Raw genomic sequence first — 20371 nt, 5'->3', positions numbered from 1 at the left:
AAACATGGACTTTTTTTTCGGTGATTTCTGCGTCACTTTAAATAATGAAAATTTTAAGTATCCATATCAATTTAATGTGAATAAATCTCGGTCGGAACAAATTTGCAATTATCTAGACTGTCTTTTAATGATGATGATAATGATACAAGGTATGATCTAGATCATGTTTTGCGCTATTTGGAATGAAATTGCTTCAACTTCTGCACTAACCAGCAGATTGTCATTAACCTTTGTCCACTGTGTCTGCAGCAGACCGCTTTAAGATTATTAAAGTCTATACAATTCTACACATTAACACCGGGCCTTGGCTAGAACTCTATATAGATATGTTCTAGATCTGCAGAATGGGACTCGTAAAAATGGCAAGATTTAATGTTCTAATATTTTAAAGATGAAATAAGATACTTCTGCCGAAAATCACGCCTTGCGCATAGCATTGGATTTGATTAATAATTCATCTATTGTCTCCGGAGAATAAGTGATATTGACATAGCCTTCAGTCTGATTCTGCTCCTACTTAAAAGCTGAGGGGAGATACCAGTCCCCGCGATCATAATTATCACACTTTCCAATACAACCTTGCGAAACAACCACATGTCGTCATAGGTTGTTTTTCCCTCAAGTAGAATTTCTAAGGCGGCAAATTGATGACGTCACCAAAACCCCGCCTACTTTATTATTGACATTTCTTGTCTTTACGCGCTGGGCATAAATAGAGATACATAATTCTCTAATTGCAGAGATACGAGAGAAATAAATTGAAAAAGGAGACGAAACGGCTTGTTGACACAAGATCAGAGGCATTTGTGAAACATCGGCGAAGGAATTTGTAGCATCTTAAGGTTGGTAGAAAAAATACACGACAAGCAAGTAACATTTTTTTTTGCAAAGTTGAAAACAATTCTATCAATTTAAAATTAATTTTGAGCAGCAAAAGTCAAAAAAGTAAAGAATTTGATTTTAAAAAAGGATTCTTTTTATATGTATTTTCTTTCGATAATCTGATAATCTGGTGGTGATCAGTATCCTTTCGGTAATTAGATATTGTTGCACGCACAAAACCGTTCCCTAATTGAAACAGCGATTCATTTTGCCAATTATGGAACAATAAGTGATTTTATAATTTCCGATTGAAACCACCGACTCTGTGAAGAAGGGACGTCGTACAAGAGCGGTATGGTCTGGTTAAATCATCTAAATAGCTTGCACCTGAGGCAAACGAGTGCCAATTTCTTTAATTACGCTCCTCTGTTGCGCTCATCGGCTTGACGTGTTTAATTTTGATCGACGATAATAAAAATCGAAACATTTCATTAACGACCTACTTAATTTGTATAAACATTTTCACATTTATCAGTAATTCACAGATGGAAACAAATTCTCTTTTTTTCCCTTTGAAGAAGAAAATGAATGAGCTAAAAACCCATCTCTCAATCTCTGTGACATTTTGATTTCTTTATGCACGGGAAATGTATCCTTGCGCCAAAGGCCCCTGTTTTCCTACAATGCGACACTCACTTTCTCTTATTGGATTTTATTGGAGTCATTTGTGGCTTCCGATGTTACTCGGTTCATGAGCTTTCTACAGACTGATTAAACAAAGGGATACTAATGAATGAACCTAAGCTAGCTTCCATATTTCGTTTGATGAGACGTTCTGAGTGTATCGCGGCAATCCCCCTCAAAAATTTAAACCCAAGAAAAAAAATCCGCGTCACGACAAATTCAATCTTGTTGAGCACCCAAAAAGTTATCTAATATACGAAACACTTACTTTCATTTTTTTTTTATTGTTTTCCAAGAATTAAATCGGATTTCTCAAATTTCAACTGAAAACGATTTTATTATTATTATTTTTTGTTAATAATATCTCCATTCATTCAAAGGTGACTTCTGGTTACTTTGCGGCGTTGTTGGGATTGAGGATATACAATATCAAATTGTTGTATTAGTTTCGAAGCATAAGAACCCGAGAAGAAAAGTTATTAGAATGCAAAAATTCTCACTTTATTCTTCCTGTTTTTCATTTAATAATATCGTTCTTACAATTTTGTGGTTCATGACGAAGTTTGTCCTTGCGATATTTGTGGCTTGTTTCCTTTAATTTCTGGGGTTTTTTTGTTTTTGTTTTTGTTTTTGTTTTGTTTTTTTTTTTCAATTATGTTAGCATTAAAATATCTGTAAAGAAATTAGGTGACCATCAGGAAATCTAAGAATCAGATCTTCACGATGGTTTTCCGGGATTGTAATATCGAAATGAAAAAATAAAATAAGGAGTTTTGTTTTTCTACAATAAGTGTTTAATCTTGTTAAGCAGATTGTGGCAACGGAAGACAATATTAAAGGGATTTCCGCTTAACATATCATTATTTTGTTAGTACAAAAAACTAATATTTTATTGACTTTACTATGCGTAAAGTTAAGACATAATGCTTCCCATTTTTAACTGAAAGACTTGCATGCTTTATTACCAGATTTGTGATAACGTAATGACACAAGCGTGTCACGTTGTATTGTTTTGTTATTTAAAGTTGGAACATGAAAAATTGTCATGATTTTTTAGTATTGACTGTCATCCGTTAAATTAAAAAGACACAAAGTGACATATCATGCAGCACGCATTAATATTTTTCAACATGCCCGCAAATCTTTTTATAGATATGAATATGTACAGAATACCAGTACACGTATCAGTTTTCGCGACACGATTTGAGATAAGCCGTATAGTTCGTTAAAAAAAATCCGTGTAAATGTATTTAAATGCAATATTTTCTAAATATCTCATTTTTGATTTTAGCGAAAAAATTAATTGTACTAAAAATATTGGATGTTAAATGACCATATCATATTTATATGAGAGGCTTAAAAAACGAGACGGAGTAATTAAGGTGCACGATTTTTTCATGGTCCTTCTTTTGTTTTCTATTTGTTTGTTTGTTTTGGTTTTTGCAGTACGGTTGGTTGGGGGGGGGGGGGGTTAAACAACGAATATAAACAGTAGAAGTAAGATTTATTTAAAAGCCAATCTGAGAATGAAATCAAATCTTGATATACGTTGTACTGCAATATGGTCTCTATGAATAATTCAGAAACATTTAATACATGCATCGCTGTCGTCTGCTTCACGGGTAGGTGCCCAGAGAATGACCAGAGCAGGCATGTTCACGAAACTTTCCTAAGATATAACCTAAGTGTGTTCCTAAGATTTTTGACTTCAGAAAAAAGTTAGGAACGTCCTACGATCAACTTAAGACTCGTCTTAAGATGTAGCTCGACGGTAACTTAGTAACAGTTACTCTATCTGTAATTTGTCAGCTTTCAGGCAATGAACATTCATGATAGTATAAATGACTATGCTAGTGTAACTCTAAGCATATTCTTTTTTCATAGATACTAGAATCGAAAGTAAAGTTATGACTTAATCCGACGAACTCGCAAAATTGTCAGAGTGTTGATTTTCGTAATAGTCATGGTACATTTATATGTTTAGGCACACGTGTTGACTATCGGAAAATTCTTGCTTTACGGGCAAACGTTATCAACGAACTGATCTGTACGCTCGGTCACGCAAGCTATCTTCTATTATGAAAATTAATAATTGATTAAACACTGGTGAAGACTCGATGATATTAATTCACAACCGATATACTGATATCCAATACGCTTGATCAGGTATCGGTAAATCTGTGATAATAAATGGTCAAGTTTTGTTAATCATTCATTAAACTAAATAAAGTGTTGCGTGCAATACCAGTTTATATATACATTGCAAACTTAAAATGTCCGTTTTTATATTGAAACCATGGGCGTTACAGCATTACATGAAGAAAGATGGTTGGAGTTACATAAGCGTTTCTTCAAATACAAATCAGCACAACATTACTTTTAATTAAATGACGGAGAATGCTCTATAAAACTGCAAAGCAATTTTGAATTAATATTTCATTCATGAAAAACAAAAGATGTTCAATCAAATATTCAAAGAATGATTTTTAAAAAAAAACCCCAAAATTCATCAAAATTCAGGATTAGGACGCATGTTTTTTTCTGGTCTTCAACTTAATAATGCATTAGGAAATCATTTATTTTCGTCGATCGTTTTGAAAAAAAAAAAAAATCGGCACTTGATGTTGTCGCTGCGTTATAGATCGATTCCTTCCGAGGAATCCCGAGGGCCTCGTTTTAGACAAAGAAAGATTAACGCACGAATCTGTCTTAGGTGCTGATAGTTACTGAGACCGTCGGTTTGACATCAGCATTCTTTATCTTGTGATACAACTGGACTGATAAGTCATGCATTTTCTCCCCTGAGAAACGGAAATTCATTTATAAAACGCTTTGCACATGCGCACTGCTATGTTTTTTTTCTTTTCGAATATTTATGCATATCATTCAAAACTTTAATTGATTATTGTGGATACTTTGTAGTTTTTCTTTTAAAGTGCGGGATTACCCAAAAAATCTAAATGAAAGGTATCAGTTGCATTTCTAATTTTTTGATGGTCAGAGTCAGTTAAAAAACTACGAGCGGTTTTTCTTCGTCCAACTTTGGCATAATAATGTTGTACATGTTTATTTACCCCCTTACCCCCATCCCCACCCATTTCAAAAAAAAAAAAAAAAAAAAACAAGCAAAAATAAAAGCCCCAAAAAACAACACCAAAAAATCATTTACACAATGCAAAACTTTTGCGAAAATGAAATAAATATTGTAATGAATTTTGTATTTCGTTTCACAACTTTCCAAATATAGTTATCATTTTTTCAAGAACCAAATGAAGTGCTGCATGGCGAGCAAATATTTCATGTATTAACTTGTCTGAGTGACTTAAGAATGTACATGTACATGTGCGAAGGCTAACAAAACATACTATGAGAATAAAAAGAGGATAAATGACACTGATTCAATGACATACATGTTGGTATTTGCAAGATGAAATTCAATTTTCAAAAAATATATCCCTTCCAATAATGCAGCAATTGGTTTTGAACATCGCTGTGTGGGATTCAAATGATGATTCCTATCAATGTATTGGCAAAACCTAAACGATTACCGTACATCCGTTTTGTTTCGCGTGTCACAATATTTTTTGCGATTTGAAAAGTGTCCTACAGAAAATGGTACACGATATAATTTCTGTGTATTCAATATTTTGCGATTTAAAAGAGTTCGCGAAAAAAGCGAAAATTAGATCATCGCGAAAATTACCGGATATACGGTATTCTGTTTCATAAAAATGGAATTTATTTAAAACTTAGAAAATGATGCCGGAATCATATCTTAAGTGCGATATCGTATTAGTTGTGCATAATATCAGTTTTGTTCTTGTTTATTGGTATCATGTTGAAAAGTATGGGATCCGATTAACGTGTAGCATTATGTAGCATTAAGACGTGGACACCTGAAATCATTCATGTCACCTGTATATACATAATTCTGTGACTTCAGTGGCTGTTTTAATTTTTGTCGTATGTAAGGTGAAGCGTGTCAATCGGAAAATCTATGTCCAATCAGGTCTTGGACTATTTCTACAGGCGTCGCCATTTTAATCACTGAACGTATCTCTCCTTTCCAATATTTATCAGCGTATTTGCAATTATTATATATTTATGAGTAATCTTGATGAAGGCATATCGTACAGTTTGACGGATAATTAATTAAAATTATTACAACATGCAAGGCACCGTTTAAATAATCGTCGAAACATACATTCTTATACCGTAACATGATATAAATGTCGTAAACCGAACATTGTTGCAAAAATATCCAGACGAATAAAATCCACACAAATAATCAAATGTGACCAAAACTAATTCTTTTCTTTTCAAATGATATGGAATTACCGATTTTATATCTTATTTCTACAATGGCGTATGGTGCCAATTTTCGCCATTTCCTCACATCTATGCGTAAACTTTTTGTCATTCGATAATTTTATAGCAATGGATAGCTACTGAGTAACTGTTTTCGAAACTGCTTTGGTTCAAATCAAGAAAAGAAGGCTTGAAATCGTAGTCTGTAATAAGTTTTATATAAATGAATAGAACTGGTTCATCGCACGTTTTATATCTGTAGCAACAAGATAATGCTTAATCAGACAACAAAAAGACATATTTACTCTCTCTTCTCTCTCTCTCTCTCTCTCTCTCTCTCTCTCTCTCTCTCTCTCTCTCTCTCTCTCTCTCTGAATAACACCAAGGACAAATTTCTTATTTCTAAACCAGTCAATAGAAATAATACAATTGCTTAACGCGCTTTGAAATATTTAAGAAACAGCAAACGCGATTGCATATGTACTTGAACCTGTTTAAATGCCTCAAACGCCAAAACAAGCGTGATAACCCCCCCCCCCCCCTCCCCTCCACTCCCTCATCTCTACATTCACATTAAAGTAAGAGATTAAGAGATCAAAGTGACAACAAGACGTCTCTTTGCAAATGAAGCATCTTTTACAATTGACCAAACACGCTAGTATAATTTGTGAAATCTGCGGGGAAATTCATATCAACAAGCGCGGCAAGGGAGGGATAAACGCGTAATGAAGGAAGCTGTACTAGCAATAGGCAGTCTCTTTATTTCAATTTCTGCGCCGATTGGGGGCCACTCAATGCGACCAATACTCCAATTTCTTCTGATGGTTTTCGGTACGAAATGTATTTATTGTCAAATGGCAAGGGACAAATTTACAACTAAACAGCATTTGTCAAATGTTACCATCCTTTGGCATAAAAACAATGCTGAATTGAGAGAGAAATATGATCCAATGAGAGGGAAGTGATTTAGGATATTTTATGTGCTATTGTACAGAGCTGTGCATTGGTTAGTTGTAAAATGTTAACACGGATATTTATTTAAGTAAATACACATCTCTATGCATGCTAAAATGCATTACATGGTCCAAATTCAGGTATACATGCAATAGTTATACATAATTAATGCTTTAGCACCAGTAATTTGAATATTCAAATAGTCCTTCATTAAACTCTTCATATCAGATCTTATAACTTTGGTAGTACAGTATTGAATGAGGTCTTCAGTATACGTCATATCAAAGTGGCATTCAATTTTCTAACTACAAGAACAATTCTTAAAATATTACATAAAAAGATGGTATTCTTCTATAATATCTACTTCACAAATAAATTATTACAATTATACAAAATATATAATTACAGTTATATGAATATCTACATATAATTAGATTTCAGCGAAGTTAAACTCTTCTTTGTTTGAAAAAAAGGAATAAATTTATACTACAAAAGAAAATGCCACAACCAAACTACATATTTTTGTCTCACATGTACAGTAAAAAAAAACATTCCCACCATATCATGTTCTGCACGATCTGGTGTGATCAGGGTTAATATTAACTGTTTGATGCTTCTTTCATGGTTTCGCTTTTTGTGGATTTTTTAAAATGAAGAAATAGACCGGCAAAACAAATTGGTTTTTTTTATTTACAGGTAGACACTACACTCCCTTATATATAAAAAAGATTATAATAAATCGGATTAAAGACTGAATTAAGTTAACAACATCGTTTTAAAGCCGTCTTGGAAGTGCTATAAAATTTGATCGAGAATCACGAATTTTTTTCCCCAAGTAAAGATCTTGTTTGGCATTATTCTGTTGGAATGTTCGTTAAAATCTCAGAAAAGGGGCAAAACAAACACACCATCTGTTGGTTGCTAGCGTGAAACAAGCTGAAACTCTCAGACTTGGACCAAATGTTTATAAGCCACCATTTTTACGTCTCCATCCTGTAACAAATGTCTTTGTTATTTGCTCTCTTGTTCAACCTCCGCAACGTAGTTTTTTTCTCTCTCTCATTTTTGGTTACACTTAGAAGCCCATGACAACCCGAGGTGCGGGTTACTGATATGTTGGAATTTGCCAATAAATGTGAAATCGATTTTTTATACCTCCAAATGGAAGACAAGATGGTGTTTTGATCTTGTTTGTCCCTTCGTTCTGTCTATCATTCCGACATCGATACGATAATGCATTTGAAGTCAAGTCAGCAAGAAATGTGTGTGTAACTGTAGCTACAACACTCTATTTGCTATTTTGGGGGGCTTAGCTTCGTAATTGTTACTACTAACCAAAATCATTTTATTTTTTGGATGAACATAGTATTCCCTTATTTGAGGCAATGAGAAGAGGGGAATTGTGGATAGTGGTCTCTTAATAACACAAAAGTGGTATCTCGCGCCACAAACAAATATAGTGGAAAAAGAAATCAATATCACACTGGGAATTAAATAGTTTGCTTAGCCTAAATATCACTTCTGTAAATGGAGGATTACAAACAACTCGCCACGGATTTAACTCTATTCCGTGGCATTGGATAGAGGATAATACCCACAGTCAAAGACGGTCACGATACAGCGGAAGTCTGGCATACTCAATGCAGATTTTCACTTAATGACAACAAGAATGGAGAGAATACAAGGGAAAAAAAATAAAAGAAAACATTATAGACCTTTGAGCTGAAGTCCGTTAAGAACAGACTTTGTCTATTCACAGACAAACCTGCGTTTTTTTTGTTCTTGTCATGTTTTTCGTATTCTGCGGCGGGAGTCTAAGGGGGTTAAGAAGAAACGGTATTTCCGTTTTGACATAGAATTTTAGGATAATTAGTTTCGTTGTCGGACTGCCACTGTGTCCGGTTCTTTGCTTTTGACTTAACGATAATGGCGAACGCTTGTACAAAAAAGATTGTCAGGGATTTGGTATTGCGTTATTGTAAACCTGAACTTGAAGGGTTCTGTTTAAAATAAACCATGGAGATTTTCGTCGTCGCCAGAACTGATTTAAGCTACTCTACGGACTCTGGCAGGTTTAATGACCGTTTGAATTAATGGTTCTCGTTCTTTATCTATCCATTCGTTCTTCTTCTTTCTTTTTTGCCTCAATAAAAAGCAACAAAAGAAAAAAAATGATTATAACCAAAATCAAAATTTAAAAAAAAATTAAAGTTTTAAGGTATCTGCTACCGAATCTGACTTTTAAGAAACAACAGTTAAACTAAAGCTCTCGTCCAGGTTTCTCATTGTTTATATAACCGGCTTTGTTTTGTCTCTGTGATAAAAAAAAAAGTTTGAGCAGAGAAATTCATTTCAACTGGCACAAATGACAAAAAGTATGTACAAATACATACATGTAGGTAAATATACTATATATTAAATGTATACATGTAAATATGTAGACTGGTACAATTATTACAACTGCTACCACACCTAAACTTTCATATTTTTTATCTTTGAAAATTCCTTATTTTACGCGAGTACTCAATTTCGCGATTCAACCGTTTTGCATCAATTGAAATCGCGAAAAACATAATATCGCAAACCCCAATTTTTTTCCTTAAAGATAGTTCCGTTTTGTTTACATGTTTTCGAAAAATAAAAGCGAGGTGTTAAAATCCGCGAGATGTTTTTCTCGCAATTTTACAAGGATATTAACTTCTCGCGTTTAATAAGAAATCTTCAGTTATACAACTTTTCAGATTTTATTAGACCGATTTCCTTTGTATATAATTTTCCAAGCTGGGATGGTCAAACGGGTTTTCGTATATTGATATTGAAAATAGAAAAAAGGAAGAAGAAAAAACGATATATGAAATTAATTTCACACTGACTGACAGTCGTGACTTTCCCCACACACCTTCTCTGTTCAGAAATGTACTTTCGGATAGAAAAAAAATGTTGCAAATGAGGATTAAATGAATACTGCCGTCTGGTACATGTATGCGACTTGAGGATCTAGATTATGAAATCAGTCTGACATATGAAATGTCCATAGGGAATGCCTGGAGACGAATGAAATCCCTATTCCGGTAGACGGGTAAACAACGCTATGGAATAACTGTCAAGCGTAGGAATTTACAAAACGGTCATTAAAAAGAGAATGATTCCAACGGATAAACGGAAAAAAATCTCCCGGTTTCTTACAAATACAATGAACGTTTTGTTATTAGCCATTATGTGACGAATGTTTTTAAATAAAAATGCCTCGCCTATTCCCATTGCAAACTTTATTGAAGAAAGACTTATTAACTAATGCACCATTATTCTAAGTAACTGCCGAGATGAGGGCCCAATGGATCTAAACGCTTACATCGACATTAAAATAAAATTATACCCAATAGAGCAATCGCCTTTAAGACTACCTTTTAAAAGCCGAAGCAGACCTTTCCGAAACAAATCGTCAAAGTCTCATCCTTGAAATCTCGCGAGAATTGGTCGATGATCTTTTAAGGTAACCTGTGGACATGGCCGTTTTAATAGTCCTGGCTCTGCGCATTGATCACGTGTCCCCAGGGAGCCGATGCTCGCCAATCAGAGATCCGCAATTTGCCTCCCGCAACCATTTATATCACTGAACGGTCCCAGCGCGGACCCAGGTCGCTTTATTTCGTCATTAGTCTTCGCATTAATTAAAATTGTTTGTTGAAAAAAACCTACGCCATTTTTCAAATGCGTCTGTCAAGACTAAAAATTTTCTCATTGCCACCAATAATTAAAATTATGTACGGTTTTTTTGGCCGTTCTATATAGTTTTTGCCGTGGTTAACAAATAATATTTTTATGAAGACTTCAATTCCGGAATTACAGAAACGATGATGATAAGGCTTCCCTTCCGGCTACCAATACACACATAGATAATTAATAAAAACCTGTAATCAGCAAGTGGAAATGTTAATTGCTTAGAGTTTATTGCGATCATTACCTGTAGTATCTAGATACGTGAGATATAAGCTTTGATTATTTATGACTTGGATTTGAGCGATGGAGAACTTGTACGCATTGGTTCCTCATGAAAATGTCCAAGACATTCTATTTAATATATGAATGACTCTAGAACAAGCATGAAAATTAATTTATGACAAGTTTACTGAAACAGGCACGGAATATTGTACAAAAAATGTATAGGTATACTTAAATGCGATATATTGAGCGACAGACTGTATAACGAAAATCCAGACATTTTTTCTGTTGTTTGAAATGTTCGAAAAAACTTAATAAAGCTCCTTTAAAACTCATGCGATGATTTTATTGAACACAGAAAATTCTCATTAATGTTAATTTTTATCGGTAATCTCTATCTTCCTTCAGATCTTAGATCTGCTGTTGTCGTATTGTTAAAAAGACACTTAAGTCTTACGAAAGCAAGCGTGACCCACCGATGACTCGCACTATGCTATGATAACATTCAAATTGTAGAAATCTAATGTAGCTGTCATTCTCTTGGATAATTTAGTATTCTTTAAACATACTTGGAACTCAGAAAACAAACAGCAGAAATCTGAGTATCTTGTTTAGGTTTTGTTCAGCTAATAATGTATTTATTCTCTCTCTGTTGCGTTATGGCATTAACATCATCAAATGTCTTCAATTGGTCTTTAAAGATCTGTCTGCGATTGGTCCTTCACGATTTGTCTACGACTCTGTCACAGTTTATCAAAATTATTCCGACTCGCTTCTTTCTATATTTTAAAACAAATTGCATTAAATTTTCGAACTTGCACTACGATTGTTATTCTAAATAAATAGTCTCCATGGCCCTTGCCTAATTTCCTCATCCAAATTACTTTTTTGGATCTAAAATATATCGCAATGACAGCACGTTTATAATTCCCCGTGTATCCTATGATTGCGCACTATTGATATCAAGAAAATGACTAAAGTCAACAAAATATGATTCATGAATTAGCGACATCCCTTGACATTATGTGATTTAACACATACAAGTGTCATTCGAGAAAAGAAAAACGATTTGTTCATTGTTCAAAATCCATGGACTCATGGCTTTGTGAATTGAGGGAATTGTAATAATCGTACCGGAGTCGACAAATTGAATTATCCGGAAAATATTCAATTCTAGCATCTATAATAAAATCAATAATTCATAATCATGATGCGATATGTGAACATCATCGTTGGCACATGATGTCCTTTCCTTTCTTTATTTTTCAAATTAAAAAAAATGATTTCTCTTTCTCTTCTTATACATATAAAAATAAAAACACAGAAGACATTGCGAGTATTACCTCTTTTCATCCTACATGCATCTATAAAAAAACCCCTAATCTTTCAATCTCTTCATCTACGTACATGAATATAAAGGGACATCAGTATCCTTTGAAATACATACGTGTACCCATGCAGGCGTACGCGCAGCTTTTTCGACTGGTGCATATGAACTCTCCTATAATAAGTTGTTTTCGGGTGTTTTTTTTTTATCAATTATGATGTAATATATATTAAAAACATATTGACAAATTTGCAGGTATCATTTTTCATTTCATTGTCGTTATTGAAAAACAACCGCAATGTTGGCCAAATCAGAAAGCAACGATATTCATATCTCTCTGAAGAAAACCTAATATCTCTCAGATTTTTATTCCAAAACGGAGAACAACAAAATGCATGTATTGTACATATATTGTAAATAGAACCATTTTAACAAGGCCTTGGACTTTCAGTAGGAGGTAGCTATCTATTTCTTGCGTCAAAACAAGTTAAAAATGACGCTAGTTTCAGGCGAAATATACACCGATTGTGAAGTCCTGACTCAAAAGCCAGACAAATCTTGTTGATTTCAAAGAGCCATGGCTGAGTGGTCAGCAATGAAATAGACTGGTGTACGTCACATTGCTGTTTGACACAACTACCCAAAATCCAAGCTCTTGTTAAAATGGTTCTAACTGGAATAATACTAACTTACGGGTCACAGTTACAGATGCCATTTAAGCCATTGAATTATTTTTTTTTTAAAGATGTGGTCTCATAACTGCAACGGTGTGTGCATACAAATTGAATAACTCAATGCTTATATTTACGTTTTTAAACATTGATTTCATTCCCGCAAATATGATTTATTTTTAAAAAGCTCTGTCTTATTCAACGAGTAATGCGAAATTAACGGAATGGCCATTATAGAGCCGAAATATGCTGACAAAAATAGTGCACAGCGTTTTAAATTCTAATAACACAATTTTCTTTTTCTTTTTGTAATTTAATGAATTTATTCTTGGTATACTAAGAAATTAATCAATTGAATTCATTTAACTGTCAAAATATATTTACATCAGTGAAATATTTATCAGCGTAAGTATAATATCAGGTCGTTATCCGGTTTGAAGTCGCGAGAAGAGTCAGTTCATGTTCTTTGAGAAATACTGAAAGAATACTGAATGTACTCGTACGCACCAGATTTGCGTTATGCGTAAATATCACTCAAATCAACCAATGCAATTTAATAGAGGGAAAGAAAGTGAATGTAAATATATATGAATACGTTTACTCGCTATGTCACCACTGAGGTCTTTTCGCACTCTTTATAAAAAAAAATCCTTACAGAGCATCAGGAATGAAACACAGAATATTTTAAACATTCTCTTAAAATCTAAGTTTTCAGAATGAATTGTTTATACTGAAAATTATTTTCATTTTAGATAAAAAGAAATGAAGCTGACCTTTGGAACAATACTGACTTTACTATGGGCGTTTTCTTCAATTAAAGCCAAACCTGCAGGTGGGTATTAATATAATATGCAATTCAAATTAGATCTTATAAAGATACATTTTCTACCAAAAAAAAAGTCTTACTAATAATAATGTTATCTAAATTTAGTTCAATCTCTGTATATATGCGAAAGAAAGATTACATACTGTTGGTACCCCTTCGTATTTTTACGCGGGTTTATATTTAGTTCTCTTTGTAAGTGGAAATCTATTCGTCAATGAGTCTTTGAGGCCAAAAAGAAATTTGTGCGTTCTTGAGGCTAGATTATGAACGGTTGGCAATTGAAATTAAGATGATATAAAGAGAAACTAAAGCATACATATAAAGTGGATTCAGATATAGACGATATCGTTGAAATTGTGTCTGATTACAAAGGATGAGATTGCATTAGCAAGTCTTAGAGCAGAATTCTCGATTAGGGATGGTCGCACTAAATCACCGGGTTTCGTAACGAGAGAAATGACTAAATGTGCGAAGATATGTTCAGTTCGTAGGATATAAGAGAAGGTGAAAAGGCGGCTTTAATTTGTAAAGTTGTGAAAACCAAGGTTTTGATAGGATTTTACTACACACAAAGAATAAATAAAAAACCAAGACTGAGGATAACGTTAGCTCCAAGCTCTTAAAGAAATGTGAGATTAAAAAGAAAAATAAGATATTGTCTGAAAATAATAATGCTAAAAAAAATCAAATGCGATAAAAAAGGAACGACTGTGTTTATATCAATAATACTATAGATGATTGATTTACATTAGCCGTACCTGCATGACCTTCCATACCAAGGTAAGATATTGGGGTGACAAAAACAGCATGGAATATTTTACATAATTGCGTTATTTAAGAATTTTAACAATGGGCGCTAATTTTGAGATAATGTTCTATCGGGAAAATCCGATCGAGATGGTTTGCTCGCAATTGTCTGGCAAGGGAGCCGAACTTAGCAGTAGTATGGTCACTAGTTTTATGTTTGCAATTGGTCACTAGTTTTACGTTTGCAATTGTGGGGCGAAGTTGTTGCTATAGCGTTCTGATAAATTTACAATTGCATGTATATTATTTTAAAAAAAAACCAAAAACATGAGATCGATTTTTAATTAACAATTTTTACCGTCAGCCTTTTGCATTCTACAAAACCTTTTTAAACGCATTTTTAAAAAAAAAAAAAGTGTTTAATTTTTATGATCTTCATAAACTTTTATGATGAAATATGCAAATGAATCTTGCGTCATTTTGGTTACTGTATGTAAACGATCTCAATTCTTGCTGGAATTTAAATATTCTTATTCTATTTTTGCAACTTAGAGGAGCAGACAAAAGCAGCGGGGAAAGCAGACGACAGGGTCAAGCGGTCGCCATTTGTTCCGAAATTCATCGGCAAACGCGATGACGAAAACGACGACGCATTGCTAAGCTTGGAGGCAGCCATTCGGGACGAACTCCTGAGCCAAGAGCCTTTTGACATTTATCCTAGTGACGCAGACGACGCATTTGAGCGTGAGGCTCGCATGAATAGACAGTTATTTGTCGGCAAGCGCGATAGCAACCCGCTTGGAAAAAGAACAGCTCCGATCCTTGGCTTTAAACGGTTTTCACCCCGTGAAGAATTAAAGAGGTCCACCATTTTGGTTCCCGAAGACATTTCAGAGTTCGACATGAACAAGAGAGGAAATCTACCAATGTTCGTCGGCAAGCGCAGGGCTCCCTTTTTTGTAGGAAAACGTCGCATGCACCTTGTGGTGGGGAGAGGAGGCAATATGAACAACCCAAAACTTGTGGGGAAACGAGGAACGCCTCTCTTTGTTGGGCGGCGGCGGGCGGATACAGACGACAAACCTATTTATTATAGCTATATAGCACTACGCAGGTCAGTGCCAGACGAGTTGCGCATGCGCGATAGTATTGCAGATTCTTTGCTCAATGGCGATAACTTTTATTCTGCAGCTGACACGGGGAGTGGGGTTTTAGACATCCCAGATGATGAGGACAGCTTATCAAATTCGTCCAGTCAAAAGTTTAAGCGTTTTGAAACTCCAGTGTTTATAGGAAAAAGAAATAGTTTAATAGCAGACTTGGCGAGCGCCAAGCAAGCGCATAGTCAATTACTCCAAAAGCGTTTCGAGCCACCCATGTATGTAGGTAGGCGGAGCGAGCAACCCACTCAGGCGCATAGAGCACAAGTACAATACCAGCAAGGGTCCATATCGTAAGTCCAAACCTGTCTGTGAGTCAACCTCGTTTTTCATTGCAATGAATTCCTTCGTCAAAGCAAACCTTTTGGTAACCCTTCTCCTATTCCATAAGACTTTGTACTTTGCAAACCTAGTTCCATCGCATGACTTTAAAGGACATCTTAAAAACAGACAAACGCAAAAACTCTAGATTAATTCTTTAAAGAGAATGAATTGTCTGAGATGCTTTATTTTTAAGTTATCAACATTTTTTACCTTTCATAAAGAAAAAAAATATTTCAAGATGGATTTAGCGTTTGTGAGGACACCACTAGAAAAAATTCCAATAGCTACTAATTGTTCCCTGCGCATGCGTTAACACCTAGTTCCCACGTCCTGTTTTTTTTAATACACAAAAGGAAAATAAGCACAGTTTGTTAAAACCGCCATAAAATATTTCATAAAATGTATCAAATTTGATGAAATAAACACGTTTTATAGACCTAGTGAGAATCAATCAACCCGGGGCTAAGCCCGAGGTCGATCTATTTGTATTAGGTATATAAAATATAAACATAGACTGAAATGCATGTAATAATATTTGAGAAAACAGACGTTTTTATCGTTACGTCACAGTATTGCACGTGAATTAAACTGTGGGGGTTTCCCCAAAGCTTGAAATCAAAATCTATTTCTAGTATGTCAAGCTGTAAAAACTTTCAGACTTTAGTATATATAAGGTTTATAAAAAGATCATGTTACAACATTTTACTAATTAAATTCCTCGGCAAAGTACAATACTATGATAGTGACTTTTTATATTGAATTTAATTTAATTTCCAAAGTTGATAGATATAATCAGCTGTCTTATGCAATACTGGGATAGTTTATAAATAAAAAAAATAGCTCAATTACATGTTAATAAGAAGTAACTGTTTGTTAAGAAGCGAGCGAGCGGCGCTTATTGCATGTTCATAGGAAGAGTATTGCGCATGTAAGCATGCATGAAATACATGTGTATAGTACGTAGTGTATTATGTGTAACACACAAAGGTTGTATGCAGTAACTTCATGAAGTGACCCTGGTTTTGGTCAATAAAACACCAGCGTTCATTTCGTTGAGTAGAGATGGGATGATACTTCTTGTAGTTCGTAATTGAATGAACACGATGTTTCATAAGTTTATTTTTCCTTCCATCAAATTCCTTTATTTCATCATAAAACATAAGAATTGTTTCTAATTTTTTTTTTATTTCATTTTTTTTCAAATAATTACACATATTGTATATACAGTGTATGCAATACGCATGTATGCACAGGTTTTTAGTGGACATGAAATCTTGTGCATGGCGATATTTAAAACTTAAGTATGGAATATGTATTTTTTAGACATTAAATGTTGCATGCTAACTGAATGCAGTGGCGATCGGCTATCTTGTGGTTATGTTGTGGTAACGTGATATTGAGCGATATCAAACTTATAATTTAAATATATGATATAAACTTGTATATTATTACATGTACATGTATTTATTGGAATGGTATCTTTAAGTTTCTTTGAACAATGTTTCATCATACATTGATTCTGCCTCTGCGGAATTCGTCACATTACATGATCAATATCACAATATTTCTAAACTTTAACCGATAGTTGTAGATGTCCATGCTTGAAATTGGGGGTTAGGGTGCGGAGGGGTGGGGGGGGGGGGGGGGGGGTGAGCAATGCATTTGTTTCATGTCTGACTACTCAAATAACACAATCTGAATTTTTGTAAGGATTCTGCCATCTCTTACAATTTATTTTCGATCGATAAATTAAATATTTTGGGATACCACGTATCAATAATAAGACATTTTATTCTCACAATCTACTTTTTGATCTGCAAGCTGTACTTTTAATCGACAAATACAAAGGGGGAGGAAGGGGGGGGGGGGGTATAAGTGTATTATATGAAACATTTCTGTTAAAGGACACAACCAGGAAACATGACTACTAATATTGTCTTTTGATATTGGATTCGAGAGAAAATTAAATAAATCATCTTCTTGTTCTCCTTTTTTTAGATGATTCCGATCAGGAGAATCTTCTTAGCTCTGCAATAAGAGGATTGACAGAAACCAGAATTGGTACACCAGACGATCCATTATTAGCTGACTCTCCACTCAACATCAAAGGGGGAGACTTGGAAAACGCCGAAACTTTTGATACTGATCATCTTAAATTACAGAATACTTTGGACGAAAATTGTTCGGATTCTATTCACTCCCCCGTTATTAAAGATTTAAGCGAAGAATTAGATAATAGTGATAACCAAAAAATGGCTGAGAATCCTACGGAAAATCAGAGATCTAAAAAGTACTCCGAATTTCTCGGGAAAAGGTATTCGGAGTTCCTCGGGAAGCGCGGAATACCAAAACGATTTTCGGAATTTCTCGGCAAGCGTCTAGGTCAAATTAAACGTTTTTCGGAGTTTCTCGGAAAGCGACTAAATGATAAAAGATATTCAGAATTTCTAGGAAAAAGAAATCACGTCCAAAAACGTTATTCGGAATTTCTTGGAAAAAGATTTTATCCCAGAAAACGCTATAGCGATTTCCTTATGGGAAAACGTTACAGCGATTTCCTAATGGGGAAACGAAATATCTGGTCAAAGAAAAGACAGGGGGAGTGGGTTGGAAAATGAACTTTTATATCGGAATAATATTGTATTGAAAATTTGAAACATATCAACCATTTCTTTCTATCCAATCTTCTATGATGTTCAAAGATTATATCGACGGATAAACCTGCATACTTGTTTATATATCTATAGTTGCTCAATAAAAAAATGTTTAATGTGTTTATATTTTGCTTCATTATATAAGAATAAAAAGCACTTCTTACAGGAAGAATTCTATGTCTCTTTCTACCAAAAAACACCCCCCAAACACTACACTACAAATTGTATGTATTTTACAGACTGTTGGGGGGGGGGGGGGCTAAATCAAGTCAAATGAATATCGAAACTTTAAGTTGAAAATACTAGCAAAATCTATTAAAGCAAAAGTAAATGTAAATGATTGTGCTGAGCTCCTGTGGTTAAAACTAGGTTCAATATCCCCTGGAGAAGAAAGATCACTCCCACAGGAATGTAAAAGATTCCTTAACAAGGTAGTAAAAATGAAATACTCTTGAATTGTTTTTAAAAAGATGGAATTAAATTATCCCCATAAGAGATATCTCTTTTATTGTAGGCTAAGTTTTTATCGAGGGAAAAAACCAATATTTTTAGCTTTTATTGCGTGACATAGAAGCGTTTTCTTTTCTCCACTATCCACTTAGAATGCCACAGACTTGGATGGAACATGAATGGAATGTAGGAACATGAGAACATGCCATAACCAGACACGTAGCATCGTTAAGTAACAAATTGGGGTTTGTGACAAAACTACCTGAAAACCTTGGCAAACAGATTACAAAATATCTTCTAAATCCTTATCCTTTATTTGTGGATAGAGTGGATGGGGTAATATCTTAACATTTTGTTTCCCTTTTCCAGATAAGCGCGGGGGGGGGGGGGGTCAAAATGTTGATTTAAGTGAAAGGTTGACAAAAAATCAGGGGCAGGACCCCCCCCCCATGCCACATAGTTTATCGATGATAGGTTACGTCCCTGGTGCGTCTAAAACATCACCAAGAATGGGCCATTTGTATTTTGTTTAATCTGATCGTAATATATGTTCACTTTATTTTACCTGACATTTAATGCCGTTAATTATTAATGCTGGGTTTTGTGACTTTTTTTAACCCAGTAATTCACGGGAGGAAAACAAACTCGATGCAAAACAACCAAAGTTAATGTAAACATAGTGAACATTAATTTGATACCAGCAGAACCGATTTATAAAGCAAAGTATTGAGAAGATCCTTAATCAAACACGACATGTCTGTGAAATTCATTCTCCCTTCTACTTCCCTAGATGCCTTTGGTTCTTTGACTGTAGAATAGATGCACGTGATCTTTGAACTTTTGACCTGAAATTCGATAATGGCTGTCCTCAGATTATAGACAGACTATGTGTGATATTCGATGACCGAAACTTTCCATGGGACCATGGCCAGACATTGAGTTTGTACTGTTACAATAAAACATGATTTAGGGCTTCCAAAAATTAGTCTAACCCAAAAAAGTTTTCCTAACATAATGTTTATTTTATTTCTTTCTTTTTTTTGTTGCATTCTCGAAAGAAGGGTAACTATTTAAACTTGAGCATATTGGTATTACATACACCTTCGGTGTTTACAGATGTACATGTATGATCTGTAATTTTACAAGTATACATGTAATTTCAGCATTGTTATTAATTAGCGCGTTGAAACTGGGGCTGGGAAGGAGACGGAAGTGCCCAACTTTGTAACACAATGTTTGTCCTGCCTGATATAGGGGAAAAGTTATGAATTACTTTAAATTTTAAGGAGATGACAGCGTATAACAAAAAAGAATACAGTACATTGTACTTTGTAATTGATTGTATGTGTCCGTCTTATTATCTCCCCTCCATCCTTTTGGTAAGGTTCATTCTAAATCTATTATCTTTGATGAAGGTCACTGCCTGTGATCCCTGCAAGCCCGTACCCGAGATAGAATCGGATAGCCCTGATTGCTGCAAATATTTGCAAGTGCAGACTCCA

General features: G+C 34.5%; 1 protein-coding gene across 1 annotated transcript; it reads left to right on the top strand.

Moving 5' to 3' along the window:
• Window positions 1-687: 687 nt before the first annotated feature.
• On the top strand, window positions 688-18539 carry LOC105328755 (uncharacterized). Its single transcript, XM_011429763.4, has 4 exons — window positions 688-842; window positions 13461-13540; window positions 14834-15395; window positions 17764-18539. Exons 2-4 carry the CDS (start codon window positions 13471-13473, stop codon window positions 17765-17767), a joined length of 636 nt encoding a protein of 211 aa, XP_011428065.1. The 5' UTR covers window positions 688-842; window positions 13461-13470; the 3' UTR covers window positions 17768-18539.
• The last annotated feature ends 1832 nt before the right edge of the window (window positions 18540-20371 follow it).

This window comes from Magallana gigas, chromosome 4, assembly GCF_963853765.1.
Source record: "Magallana gigas chromosome 4, xbMagGiga1.1, whole genome shotgun sequence".
Taxonomy (NCBI): Eukaryota; Metazoa; Mollusca; class Bivalvia; order Ostreida; family Ostreidae; genus Magallana; species Magallana gigas.
The sequence above is the reverse complement of the archived record's forward strand: the minus strand, read 5'-3'. Positions and strand labels throughout refer to the sequence as shown.

Excerpts from the sequence above, each read along its gene's own strand:
- LOC105328755 (XM_011429763.4), top strand. The coding sequence starts at position 13,471 with ATGAAGCTGACCTTTGGAACAATACTGACTTTACTATGGGCGTTTTCT. Across the intron at positions 13,541-14,833 it reads AATTAAAGCCAAACCTGCAG|AGGAGCAGACAAAAGCAGCG; the intron begins GTGGGTATTAAT and ends TTTGCAACTTAG.